The sequence below is a fragment of the Psammomys obesus genome, unplaced genomic scaffold (assembly GCF_907164565.1).
Source record: "Psammomys obesus unplaced genomic scaffold, mPsaObe1.curated_primary_1811, whole genome shotgun sequence".
Taxonomy (NCBI): Eukaryota; Metazoa; Chordata; class Mammalia; order Rodentia; family Muridae; genus Psammomys; species Psammomys obesus.
The window spans coordinates 1,230,100-1,245,156 of record NW_026594354.1 but is presented as its reverse complement, the minus strand read 5'-3'; the positions used below and the strand labels follow the sequence as shown (position 1 = coordinate 1,245,156).

Below are 15,057 nucleotides of genomic sequence, written 5' to 3'. Positions count from 1 at the left end.
GGCAGAGGCAGAGGCAGAGGCAGAGGCAGAGGCAGAGGCAGAGGCAGGCAGATCACTATAAGTTTGAGACCAGCCTGGGCTACCTACTGAGTATCAGGATAGCCACCAGTACTATAAAGGGAGACTTTCAAAACAAAAACACATAAAAAAGACACTTGTATATATAAGTCCAAATATTTGGGAAGATAAATTCTTATGTAAACACAGTTATTACTGGAATCCCAGCTCTGCTGTTAACAAGCTAAATAACCTTGAGGAAGCTGGCATATTATCTTCCCAATACTTCAGTTTCCTCACTTTGAAAATAGAAATAACCATATTTACATAAAATGTAATTTTGAGGATGAAATAAGTTAATCTTTGTCCATTATGTTATAGAGGAGGTAATAACGCTCCTAGAAGATTTTAATATTATCTTAGTTATGGCCTCTATTGCTGTGATGAAACACCATGACCAAAAAGAAAGTTGAGAAGGAAAGAGTTTACTTGGCTTACACTTCTGTACTGCTATTCATCATCAAAGGAAGTCAGGACAGGAACTCAAACACAGCAAGAATCTAAAGGCTGCTTACTGGGTTACTACTCATGGCTTTCTCAGTCTCTCTCTCTGAGGTAAAAACTTGCTAGCTCAGCAAGGTAACGTTATTTTCTGAACTATATACAATATATATTTACAACTAAATATATAACAAATATATTACAACTGATTTTTACAACTAAACTGCTAGCTCTTTAGGAATCTCTCTCTGAATCCTTTTACCTAGTTAGTTTACCTTTCTCTTGAGCTCCTCCAAACCAGTGAGGGCTCCTTAGATCTCTTTCTTAGGATTCTGTTTTACCTGTGTCCTGCCAGCTGCCTCGCTGTTGTTTCTGCAAGCCCAGAGAGAAAAATCCCTATCTCTTACCTGAACCAACTTCCTTGAAGGCTCTTCCAAGCCAAAAGAGCTGTTTTTTTTTTTTTTTTTTAATAGAACCCAGGCCCACCAGCCCATGGATGGTACCATCCACAATGGGCTGAGCCTTCCCCTATCAATCACTAATTGAGCTAATACATTACACCTGGATCATTCTCTCTCATAGCCTTGGTTATCCTGGACTCCCTTTGTAGACCAGGCTGGGCCCGAACTCACCTCTGCCTACCTCTGCCTCCCTGAGTGCTAGGATTATAGGTGTGCACCTCCACACCAGGCTTTTTACAGCTGGATCTCATGGAAACATTTTCTCAGCTGAGGCTCTTTTTTCTTCTTGTATCAAGTTGACTCAAAAAACCATCTAGCACAACTGACCCCTTGTCAACTTGACAAACAAAAATATCACTATTAAGCCATAATCTCACGTTTCTTATTTAGCCCCAAGACCTCACATTAAAATCATAAATAACTTTAAAAGGCTCACAGCCTTTACAAACTCAAACACTAATTTTTCAGTCCTTTATAATATCCAATCTCTAAAAATCCAAAATCTCTTTTAAAAGTCCAAAGTCTTTCAGCTGTGGCCTCCTATTAAAAAAACAATCAAAATTGAATTAACTTTCTTCCCCTATCAGTGGGCTAGCAGAGGGGCATAGGGTGAGAAGAAGGGAGAATAGGGCTGGGAGATGAGGAAGGGGGCTACAGGCAGGACACAAAGTGAATAAATTGTAATAATAAATAAATAAACAAATAGATAAATAAATAAATAAATGAGTAAATAAATAAATAATTGTTGATAAGCCTTCTTAATTCAAGAGGAAAGAACCACCACACAGCCAAATCAAATCAAATTAAATAAATCAAATCAAATCAAAATCAAACCCCCAATGTGTAAGCAACACAATAAGACTAACCAGTACAGATACATAAATCTTTTCAAGCTGCTCTTTTAGAAATAGATAGCTATGACATTAAGCAAGCTCATTTTATTCAAATATGCAATCTGAGTAGATTATTCACGGCTCAACTGCCCTTTTCCTGATGTATTCATGTGAAATAGGGTGGTATGTAACTTGCTAGGGAGACTAGCTTGATGTTGAACTTACAGTGATCCTTTTGCCTCTGCCTCTGGAGTACTGGGATTATAGACATGCACTATCATGCTCTCAGCTGCATTCCTCTCTTCCTTACTAATCTGTTACTAGTATTAGTCCTTTGTAATACATATCAGAAATGTAGCCTCCACTTTATTTGCCTTGCCACATCGTTTTAATTTGCTTTTAGTTTTTGATATAAAAAAAATAGGGGCATCAAACCTATCAATATTTATCACTTCCTAAAACATCAAGACATAAATGTAAACCATGGGCTCTGGGTGATGATGGTCCACGGGTTTAGTAACAAATGGACAACTCAACTTGGGGTAGCTGTGTTTGTGTGGGAAGTACATGGGAAATCTCGGTATTTCCTCTCAGTAGTGCTATAAAGTTAAATCTGCTCTAAAAATAACATATTTAAAAATAAGAACAAAGATACAGTTTACTGATACATGTTCCCATGTTCATGTAAATCAACAACCTGACTTTTTTTTTCCCCCAAGGACTTTTGTGATCTAAAATTTTACCACCGTCTCATTCAGACTACGCTTTTGCAGATGAGTTTCACTTTTTAAGTCTTGTAACCAAAGAGAGATTTGCAAAACAAGGGTCAGTTACGTTCTAAATTCTAATGATTCCAAGTGTCTGTTCTCTGATTATGAAGCTTATTTTCATAATCAGTATTTTAATGTGTGTGTAATATCTTATTTATCTAAAATTCTCTTTACTCGGATCTTATTGTGCAACCTTTCTTCTTCCAGTGTCCTATTTCTCCATTCCCATGCTGGTTAAAATATCTGTTCAGTTTAGTTTTCCTGTTTCTGACACCCCTTTAAATGGATTCCTTTAAGATTATCTCTCATACATGCCATTTAGCTCACAAAACAACCTACACCAAAGCACAACTTGCCTTTATTTCAAATAACTCACTTAATTTTTTGCAACCAGTTCTCTGTTCCTTCTCTACATTGTCTTCTGGATACATTAATAAGTACGTAAGATAAGATTAGAGTCTGAGTTTGCTACTGACTAGAGCAACAGATGGCAGGTCTTAATGGCTGGCAGCAGTACAAGATGACCATCTGTCGATGACATGATTGCACAGTATTAGATGTACCAGAACACTGAATGCAGAACACTCACCCACAGCCAGGGATGTGGGAATATTAATAGGGAATAATGCTTCAGGGAATGAGAGAGTAAACCAGAAGTGTGTTCCTTCAGCTCCAAGGGCTTATATCAAAGACAAGAGACAAGGCATTTTTAAAATTATACGCAAATACACATGGTAGGCTATGGGGCTTCTGCTTTTTAATAGTTCAAAGCACAGGCCATCTAGTATCATTATAAACGCTGAATAAACTGAGAAGTAAAGAAAAGAATAATTTGTCTAAATGACAATTTGCCAATTAGAACTGGAGCAAGCAGACAGGTCAATGATCAGATTTTGCATAAATGGGCTTCCTTTTCAATCTCCTTTCTTGAAAATTAACTCCTTATAAAACCAAGAGTCATCCTTAAACTGTCTCTGTACTCTAAGGCTTCACATTAAATTAATCACTGTCTGAGCATCGTACTAGAAAGCCATCACCTTCATTCTCTTTTATCTGCCTTAAAAATTGAGAATTTCATAATATAAATATTGTGTATTCATCACATCCACCATCCCTTCTCAATCCTCCAACTCTTCCCTTATTCTATCAACATTTCCCCTCCCAACTTTATCTGTTTTTTTTTTTAACCCATTGAATCCTTTTAGTGTTGCCACTATGTACATGGGTGTAGGACCTTCTTCTACATTGGTAGCCTTTCAGTGGCCTTCATTTTCTTTGCTACAAATTTAGTTTAGATCCTTACTACTTTTTTTAAAGATTTATTTGTTTATTATTTATACAGTATTCTGCCTGCATGTTTGCCTGCAGGCCAGAAAAGTGCACCAGATCTCATTATAGATGGCTGTGAGCTACCATGTAGTTGCTGAGAATTGAACTCAGGACCTTTGGAAGAGCAGCCAGTGCTCTTAACCTCTGAGCCATCTCTCCAGCCCTCCTTATTACTTCTAATATGAACCAACCCATGTGTACTCATAAATGATCTCTCCTATCTTTGATCTAACTTACTTTGTCTAATTTTACACACAACTCCAATCCTTAAGTAAAACAAAAACTTTCTAGAAAGGTCTTTCATGGTATACATATTACCTATATCTCCCATTTTATCTCCTATTTCCCATACTGTTCTCTTATAATATGCCTACTGTTGTTGATGATTAATATTTAATATTGATTTATCTTTCAGTTAAACAGCAGTTATTCCTCAACCAGCTCTACACCCAAATCACCACAGAGACTAGGATTTATTTAATTAACCTAGAGCACAATGCTGGCCAGTAATTACTCCATCCTAAACCTCCAAGCCTGCATAACTTCCTCCCATTCAGATTTACCACATTATACTTGCTTTTTAGTCATATCGTAGGTTCACCTCTCCTGGTGTTTACAAGCCCTCTCCTCACGGATCTCTATATCTAGACTCTCTTCCCACTTGTTTCTTTCTCCTCCCTTCCAGACCATGTCTCACCCTATTCTCTCCATTGCTCAGCATTGGCTGGTTGCTTTTATTGGCAACACAGAGAACAAACTGGTAGCATGTTTACACAAACTTGAGACAGATGATGCTTAGAATAAGCATCCCAATGCAATGTCTGGATTGATACCAGATAGTGGGGTAGAAAAATCAGCATGTGAATGAACAAGGGTAAATTGTATACATTCCACAAGAACATTATACTAACATTTCCCCCTTTAATTCCAAAAAAAGGGCTCATTTTCTTTCAATACAATAATAATTATAAAAGAGTTATGAAAACTATTAGGTAAGATTTACACAGGCAATGTCCAGTCCATGTGTATTTGGCAACTTAGGAGAAAGTATTTGATTATTCTATCTTGACAAGTTTAGAGTTCTATACCTAAATTAGCTTTTATCCATAGCACCTTGTACAATGTCTAATCAAATAACAATCATAGCATCTCATCTTCTAGACTAAACATTTCATGAATGTGAGCACTGGGTTTTTTTCCCCAGTTAACTGGGACCGAGCACATGGTCAGTAGGCAGGACACACTCATGAAATATTTACTGAAGAAATAAATTGTGTCTTATGCAGCAGCTTCAACAGACAAATCATCTCAACCTCTAAGAAAGAGGTGTGACCATCCTATATTATTTTCTATAAGTTACTTGTAAATTTTTCCAGATTGGCTTAATTTAGCAGAGATCATAGAGATAAGATTTCCTTTTATAAAAAAAATTGTTTTTGTATCTTAAATGTCCCATTAATAAGAATTATTATTAAAAACAATATTCATAACTCATGGAATGGAAACTACAAGTATAAAAATGTGAAATGAAAATAAATAAATAAAAGTTGAAAAACTCTAAAGCAAAAGTGAGCCAATGTCAAGCCCTCTTGCAAACTGAAGATGCAGGGGCTGTAGCTCAGTAGTAGAGCATCTGGTTTCCATGCATGATGTTGTACTTTTGAACCCTGGGATTCCTAAAAGATAAGATATAAGCATACATATGTGATTTAAAGAAAGAATTACTATAATAGCTTAAAACCAAAGGAGTAAAACCCAGCATTTTTTTTTCCCATTAAGAAATCACAAGGTGGAGACTGGAGAGATGGATCAACAGATAAGAGTACTTATTACTTTTGTAAAGGACCCATATTTGGTTCCCAGCATCCACATGGTGACACACAACTATCTGTAACTTCAGTTCCAGGGAAATCAATGCCCCCTTTTGACCTCCTTGGATAGACCTCATTGGTAGACATGCATATAGTACACACACATGCAGGTCAAACACTCACACATAAAATAATAAATAAGCCAAGTGTGGTGGCACATGCCTGTAATCCCAGTACTTGGGAATGCAGAGGCAGGTGGATCTCTGTGAGTTTGAGGCCAGCCTGGTCTACAAAGTGAGTCCAGGACAGCCAAGACTATACAGAGATACCCTGTATCAAAAAGAAAAGGAAAGAAAAGAAACCTTAAAAAAGAAAGAAAGAAAGAAAGAAAGATAGAAAAAGATACCACGACATGAGTATTGTGACTCATGTCTGAAATCTCAGTACATGTGAGGCTGAGATAGGACAAAATCGATGCCTTTGAAGGCAGCCTGGGCTACACAGCAAGAACTGGGCTAGTTGAGCTTACAGATTACGATCTGGTTTTAGAGACATCACAGTGATCACTTAAAAATGTCTTGTATTTTTACCCCCAACACCAGGCTTATACTGTTATTTAAAAGAAGATTAAATTCTGAAAACCATAAATAAACAACAAAAACAAAAACAAAAAAACAGGGCACTGCATGGGGTTAAGATTTAATTACTTACATTTTACAGAGATCTCAAGTCGGCATGCTAACTCCTTGCATGAAATAATCATTCCATATCTTAAAAACACAACCTGAGTTAAGGGGAATCTGTAATGGCTGCCTGTCTTATCAGTGGTTCATGTAGACTCTGCTACAGTTATTACCACTGCCATCAAATACTGCACCAATTTCTGCTAATCTTGTATTAATAATTTTTATTAAGTGTATAATCTGAAAAGTATAAGACCTTTTACTCTAATGTTTGCTTTAATCATCTTAGCTATACTAGCCAGAAAAATATATCTGTTTCAGCAGTTGTTTAAAGCAAAAAAGAGTGTACTTACCACAACTTGCAACACCTGCTCATTGTGAAGAGAGGAAGAGGAAGAGGAAGAAGAGGAAGAGGCAGAAGAAGAGGAGGAATAAGAAGAGGGAGAGTCAGCCATCATTTGTGCCAAAGTCTGCATCAGTGTTTTTCCAAGGAGAAAGAAAGAGCTGAACATGGCAATCACGCCAAACACCATTCCGAAATTGAACCTGGCAACAAGAACAAAAACAAAGGTATAAGTGTACAATTCTTCACAATGCATGGACTGACTAAGTAAATGATGGGCCACATTTCATACCAACAAGTGCTAAAATGACCAATAGCTCATCCTTTGTGCCCTATCTAAACTATCTGACTGACTTATAGGCAATTCTAACAAATTACATACAGTATTCTGACACCTGAAAAAAACCTGAGTATCATTCCCAATTTAAGGGGCTGGGGAGGTCCTCTCTATTCATTCATTTATATAGCACTGTTTTGCTTGTGTTTAATATAGTTAGGAATGTTCCTTTTTAATTTTTAAATAATTTATTCACTTTACATCACGATTGTAGACCCCTCCCTTGTCTCCTTCTGGTTCCACCCTTCCTCCCACTTCCCCCCAGTCCCCACCTCCCCTACCACCTGACCCCAGCCTATCAAGTCTCATTAGGACTGTCTGCATTCTTTTCCTGTGTGGCCTGGGAATGGAATACCCCACCTCCACCAGAGGGAAGTGATCAAAGAGGGGGCAACAGAGTCCATGTTAGAGACATTATCCCCTTATTAGAAACCCACATGGAGACTGAGCTGTCTATCTGCTACAACTGAGGAGGGGGTGTAGGTCCTCTTCATGTATGGTCCTTGGTTGGTGCATCAGTCTCTGCAGCTCCCCCTGGGCCCAGATTTGTTGGCTTTGTTGGTCTCCTTGTAGAGCTCCTGTCTCCTCTGGATGCTTATATCCCCCCATTCTTTCCTATGACTTCTTGCACTCTGTCCAAAGTTTGGCTGTGAGTCTTAGCATCTGCTTCAATCCCCTGTTGGGTGGAGTCTTTCAGAGGACATTTATGGTAGGCTCCCATCCTGTTCCTTCTCTTCAATGCTTCTGGTTTCTGTTCTATTTGCCTTTCTGAATAAGAATTAAGCTTTTCCTTATTTCTTAGCTTCTTTAGGTTAGGAATGCTCATAACATTAGGGCATTCATTCATTTTCATCCATTCTATTGTCTGCATCTTATTTATCTTATTTTAGCTTTACTTCATGATAAATTAGTTTAAATATCAAGGGATTAAATTTAATAGTTTTGTTATACCATTGTTTTAATAATTAAAATTACTTTTTATGGCCAGGACTAATCTGTTAGTTTTCATGAAGTACTGTTGTGAAATTTAAGGTTGTAGAATTATTCATAATAATCTTATTTTTGTTTTAATGTTCACAGAATTTGAAGTAATATCTTTTCAATTATTACTTTTAGTTACAGTTTTTCTTCTTATTCAATTTTAGTAGTCTTTTCAAAAAACCAAATTGTAGGTTTGCCTATTTTTATTACTGTATCATTTCTGGATTTTTGATTATTTAATTATTTATATTTAGCTTGAATACATTTGGAACTTACATTTGTATGTTTTTTATTTATATATGTATTTTAAAATTTTTACAATGTTCTTTAATTCTGAACCATAACCCTTTGTCTTCACTTATAATGTTAAAATTGATAACTCCAACCTAAAATCTAGAAAATATTTATGAAGCAGAAAGTTAATTCAAAGGATGTTAAAATATCACCTGTGTCATATTTCCAAGGCAATAGAGGGATAAAGGCCTATTATTTGTAAGTAGACATTTTCCATAATATTTTTTATTTCCAGGTGAAAAGCTTTTAAAAAAATGAAAACTTGAAAAATTATCCAAAGGATCTTAAGTGCCTTTTCTAGTTTGTCTTTTTCTTTTTTTATTCTTTCCTTTAATTAAGTTATAATATGTATATATAGAGAAGGGAAGGAAAAGAAACACAGAGAGAGAAAGAAAAAGAGAGACAGAGAGAGAAAGAAAGAGACAGAGAGAGAGAGAAAGAGAGAGAGAGAGAGAGAGAGAGAGAGAGATTGATTGATTATTATGTACCCCAGAGTGGCTCAGAATTTGCTATGTTGTCCAGGCTTCCCTCAAATTATCAATTCTCCTGCCTCAGGCTTCTGATTGCTGGGATTCTTGGGATATCTGCTGCTGTTCCTACTTTGGGCTTCATTTTTAACAAAACGTCATTTAAAGCACATTATTCACTAACCCAAAATTCTCTGAGTTATGAACCTGTTATGGGGAGCTGGAGAGATGGCTCAGAGGTTAAGAGTACTGGTTGCTCTTGCAACCAGTACCTCATGGCCTCTTGCAGAGGCCCCCAGTTCACTTCCTAGTACAACATGTTGGCTTACAACTGCCACTCCAGTTTCAGGGGATATGATACCCTTCTGGCTCCTGTGAGCAATGCAGGAAGGTTGTACACATTCGCCAAAACAGACAAAATGAAAATAAATTAATCTTTTAAAAAAGACATTGTAGGCCATGAGGTATTCTAAAAAACCACGGAAAACACATAACCACACGTTTTCTTATCCTATTTATTTAGGTGTCTCATCTATTTATTTAATTTAGATTTTACTTTACTTCTAGAAGAACAGTAAATGCTCTTAAATGCTGAACCACTTCTCCAGCCTCCTCCTTTTTATTTTTTGTTTGTTTGAGACAAGGTTCTCATATAGCTCAGACTGGCCTCAAACTTGAAATCTAACTTAAGATAGCTTCAAACTCCTGGTCCTTCTGGGATAACAGGTATGCACTACTATGCTTATGTGCCATGATCTTTAATGTCTGAAAAAACACAATGATACAATTTCATATATATATGTACACAAACACACATTCAACAGATCCAAAAATCATAGAAATTGTTAACAAGCTATCTCTGATGGCCATATTTAATTAAATTACTAATTTAACCCAAAAATTGAAGATGAAAAGTACCATTGGTAAAGCATCCTTGCTTTCCGCCGTCCCCAACTGTAAAAGGCACGATTAAAAACTGAAGTTTGCCATCTTATATGAAAAGGAGAGATGCTCAATCCATTGTTTTCCAGCCAGTCTTCATAAGAATGTTTAAAATACACAGATGACTAAGAGAAAGAAAAGTTCAGCATCACTCAGTATGAAGAATAGACTTATAACATAAGAAAACAAAGAAATTAATAAAGGTTAAAAACTAAAGAAAATAAGAACTTTCTAAAAGAAATCAAGATGTTAGTGGCATAAATTTTTATAATATTTTTTAAGATAGTCTCATGTAACACAGGCTGCCCTCTAGCTTCCACATAGCTGAGGATGACCTTGAATTTCGAATCCTCTTGACTCCATCTTCCAAGTGCTGAGATTACAGACATCTGACACCATGTCCAGTTTATGTAGTGCTGGGGAACCATCCCAGGACTTTGCCCAGTGTATGCAAGGCAAGTGCTCCACAAACTGGGCTACAATCCCAATATCACCCAAATGTTTATTATCTTAAAGCCTTACACTTATTCTTCAAAGTATTAAAGGTCTTGAATTAACTAGGTAGCTGGGTTAGGATCCAGAGAAATATAGCCCAAAAGTGAAATCTGGTTTATACCCCATAATTTAAGAATCGTTTTTAAATTTTTAAGGGAAGTTCATATAAAAAAAGACAACTACTGGGGATAATGGTTATGATAGTTACTTGTCTAGATACTGTGACAAAAAGGAAACTTTAGGAAAGGTTTAATTTGGCTCATAGTTCCAAGGTTTAGCCCATTGTGGAGAGAAGATATAGCACTGGAGTTGAGGAGATAGGTGGTTGAGGCAATTGGTCACATTACATTCACGGTCAAGAGGCAGAAGGAGATGAAAGCTTGTTTTTATGAGCTTTTTCTGTTTTTATCCAGTCCAGGACCCCACCCCAGAGGAACTGTACCTCTCACATTTAGGGTGGGTTTTCTCCCTCAATTAATTATCCTAATCTAGATAACCCCTTTCAGCCACATTCAGAGAATTGTTTCCATGGTGATTCTAAATCCCAGTAAATCAACAATCAAAAGTAGCCAGCACAGTGGAGTATGCCTGTAATCACTACACTGAGAAGGAACGACAAAAGTATCTCAAAAGCTACCAGCCAGAACGATTGACCTAGTGAGGCCAGCCAGCTCACATAGAGAAATACTGTCTCAACTTCATCTCCTTGAAAGAGAAAACAAAACCCAAGAATATGTGAGGGAGATCCTGTGACTCATAAACTTAAAATACTTACTATTCTAGCCCTTAAAAAAAAATCCTGACCTTGCCAGGTGGTAGTGGCACACACTTTGAGACCCAGCATGTGGGAGGCAGAGGCAGGCTGATCTTTGCATTCAAGGCCAGCCTGGTCTACAAAGGGAGTTCCAGACTGAAATATGTGCATCAAACATCCACATACAATTTTAAACTGTCTGGCAACCAAATTTTAAAAAAAAGATTTATTTTCATGTTTGTAATCCGTAACATCCTAAGTGTAATTTTAAGGTGCAATCAATGTAAGAACACCGAGACACTTGTTTCTAGTATTCTTTGAAATGTGGTATGAAAATTATACCCATAGCATATCTCTATTCCGACAAGCTTTTGCACCTTAGGTATGTTAGGTAGCCACATTAATCTAACAATTACCACAATGGATGGCGCAGGTTATTTTATTGCCACAGAAAGAAAACAGGTCTTTTGAGATAATTGTTACACTCCTAGTGGATTCAGCTGAAGAGCTAGCTTACTTTCAATCTGTATTTTCTATTTTCACTTATGCAAGCCTCAAGTTAAACCAGACAAAAGTGCAACATTTATCTAACATCCCCTTGGTTTCAGTAGCAGCTCTTAAGTTTCCCTGGGGGTTACAGTGATAGCTGCTTATAAACAGTCCTTGGCTAAGGTAGATCTGTGAATAACAAGGCAGTTATAGAAAGCACTGGAAGTACTGTATTAACTAAAGACCATCTGTATGAAAACTCCATTTGTCTTAGAAGGCTGTATTTCAGCTCTTTGACCCGGGTCTGAATGGAAGTAACTATAATTGTCTCTACTGTCTTCTGATGGCATGTTAGGTCTGCTTATTTTCCAGCTCTTGAAAAGGAGATTGACACACCTGTGCTACAAAAACCAAGGGTAGAACAGCAGACCAACAGAAGATGAAAGTTCTGAAAAGTCAAGGTCTTTGAGGCACTGGAGAGAAGACTTAGCCAGTAAAAGCAGAGGACCCAGATTCAAATCCCAGCACCCACATACTGAGAACCATCTGTAACTCCAGTTCCAGGGGGATCTTAACACCTCTTCTGTCCTCTGAGGGCACCGAATACATGTACATACAAGCAGACCACACAGCCATTGACATATTTTTCAGGCAAGATCTCTCTCCATCCCCAGACAGATACTTGGAGTCAGTGCTATTGCTCAGGGGTTGGTGCTTTTATGAAGACAAAGGCTGCCTTAGAAATTAAAGCCACATCCCTATCACTCTGAGACCGACTTAGGAGTTCTATTTATTTATCTGGGATTTTTTTCACATATGAAAAATGAAGAAATCATGTGGCTTTTTCTTTTGAGCCTAATCACCAAATTACGGTGGCCCATGCTGCTAAGCACTATGCCAAGTCCATTGCACCAGTGATTCTCAAACAAAAGTGCACAGAAATCATCGGGATACCTTGTTAGGCTGCAGATTGTGATTCTACAGGTCTGAGGTGAGACCTGAAAGTCTGCCATTCTAACGAGTGACCAAGTGTTATTGGTGGTCAGACCTCAGATACAGTATATAATGTAAATGCACTAATATATCCCTCTCCATAAATTCAGGCAATCCTTCCTTTTGTTATCCCTATTTAAAGACAAGAAATGGAGGCACAGGTAGTAATTTGTCCAAGGTCACAAAGGTTAGGAATCGGCAGAGCCTAGCCCTCCTAAGGACTACACTTCATAGATCTGGCATTCCAAAGTTTAAATACGACAAAGAAGCACTGGTGCTATTTCATTTTATTGTTTTCTCTCTCTTTCTTTCTTTCTTTCTTTCTTTCTTTCTTTCTTTCTTTCTTTCTTTCTTTCTTTCTTTCTCTCTCTCTCTCTCTTTTTTTTTTTTTTTTTGGTGTTTCGAGACGGGGTTTCTCCGTGTAGCCTTGGCTGTCGTGGACTGCTTTGTAGGCTAGGCTGGCAGAGATCCGCCTGCTTCTGCCTCCCTGAGCTCAGGAATTAAAGGCATGTGCCACCGTGTCGGGCTCATTTTATTGTTTTCTAAGACAAAACGCCAGGTCACATTTTGTTTAAAAGAAAACAACATGAAGGTTTAGTATTCATGGTTTCAATTTTTATACCATTGGGAGTTTCTACGCTCGTATTCCCCACCCCCATTCCATTCTAAAGGTGTCTGAAGCATGTGCTCAGACAACTCTGGAAATTTCTTACCATACCAACACCCACAACACTCAAAAAACGCACTGTACGCCCAGGGTGTGTGTCATCACTGAAGAGGCGGGAGTAGGGTGTAAATTAGAATTCAAGTAATAGGAAATGTAACTATCTAAATTCTTGCTACTTAAGCATGCTACTTTAAAGCATGTTCTGAGGACCAGCACCGGTAGCAAGCACAGGAAGTGACTGAAAATACAGAATCTCAGTTTTCCTCCCGGATCTGCCGAATCAGGATGTAAATTTTAACCGGAACCTCGGTTACGCCGGTGTACTTTCGAGTTTGACACCGGTGATTTAAATCACGATTTGATTTCAATTTATCCCAACATCAGCAGCGTCTGTCGGGTCCTAACCTTAGCACAAAGAAGGAAATCAATGCTTTTTTCTAAGCGGATGTTTCAGTTTCTTTCCTCCTTTGAGCCCTGCCTCCCAAGCCCACCACATGCTACTCTCGGGAAGGAGGCATAAGTTGCAGGAACCTGGCGCCTGCAATGCGTCAGTGGCGCGGGCCGCCACACCCCTCCCGCAGCTTGCCTTGCTTTATTTCCTCCGCAGGACCGATATGCCACGAAGGGTGCACTTAGGCACCACCGCGGAGCGGGTTCCAGCCCCCGGAGGAAACTTGGCTAGGGGTAGAGGAAAGGCCTTGGGCAACACAGGACCACGCGCACCAGCCCTAGACTGCGCCGGCTGGGACCTTAGGCCCGAGGCCCTCACCTTCAACACCAAGTCGGCCAGGTAGATGGCAGTCCAACCACCCACCACCACCACTACCAGCGACACCGGAATCATAGTAGCAGCGGATGGAAGGCGGCCCCAGTGTCTTCCTCCTGCGATCCACAACCAGCCGACCGCCAGGCGCCTTACGGCCCCAGCATCCGCACGGGAAATCAACTTGTTGCCCGGTCCTTTGCCACGGTGGCGACGTTTCCCTCCGGACCCTTTTGGAGAGGACACTCAGACAGTTTTGCGCGTGCCGGAAGAAGCGCCCGGGTTTCTTTTCCTGGGACGCTCCGGCTTTCGGCGGCCAGCGTTCTAGTGCTGTATTAGGCATGCCCCTTCCTGCTTTCTGCTCTCCCTTCTTAACTGAATCTCATATCCGGTGTGTTGTGCTTTGTATTATAGCAGGGGTTTGGATTTATCAGGGAAAAAAAAAAACAAAAAACACTTAAATTAATCACGTCTCTTTGTAACTGATATGGCCACATCCTAATGGAGAGCTCAGCTGTTCGTTTCGATGTTTTGATAACTGTAAATATAAGTGTACCTTAATTCAAATATGTAACATTTCTGTCCCAGGAATTTCTTCCTAGCTTCCTAGTCATCGCCGTCCCCTGTCCCGTTTTGATTTTATATATATATTGCATAAATAGAACCACACCGTTTAAATATGTATTATTTTGTACGACGTTTTGTTTTCTAAGAGTTGTCTGTAATAGTGTTTTTTGTTTCTAAGACAATGTTTCACTTTGTAGTCCTGGCCTGGCATTCGATACGTAGACCAGGCTGGTCTTGAATCTCAGAGATCAGCCTGCACTTTCAGTTGTACATCAAAACGCCCGACTGTTAATTAATTTTTTGAAACCTTTCATCGAAAAACTTGAGGTTGGCGCTACTATTATATATTGGAACTCTAGGGCTGGCAAAAAATGGCTCAGCAGCTAAGGCACTTGCTGCTTAGCCTGACTACTTAATCCTAGGAGTCAATACGATAGGAGAGAACCAGCCCTTGCAGGTTTTCCTTTGATCTACTCACCTATAAAATAAGTTAGATGAAACTTTTAAAAATTGGAGACCCCTCCTCTCCTCTCCCCTCTCCAGCTTTTCCCTCTCTTCTCTTCTCCCCTCCCATCTTCTC

The 15,057-nt window shown here is 38.7% G+C and overlaps 1 protein-coding gene across 1 annotated transcript in view; it reads right to left on the bottom strand.

Moving 5' to 3' along the window:
• Mbtps2 (membrane bound transcription factor peptidase, site 2) overlaps positions 1-14,163 on the bottom strand; it is a 51,762-nt gene extending 37,599 nt beyond the window's left edge. Inside the window, exons 1-3 of the mRNA XM_055618654.1 lie at positions 13,917-14,163; positions 9,726-9,874; positions 6,739-6,931 (exon numbers count right to left, since the gene is read on the bottom strand). Of these exons, the coding sequence (XP_055474629.1) occupies positions 6,739-6,931; positions 9,726-9,874; positions 13,917-13,991 (417 nt within the window). The 5' untranslated portion in view covers positions 13,992-14,163. The remainder of the gene's footprint in view (positions 1-6,738; positions 6,932-9,725; positions 9,875-13,916) is intronic.
• Positions 14,164-15,057: the final 894 nt, after the last annotated feature.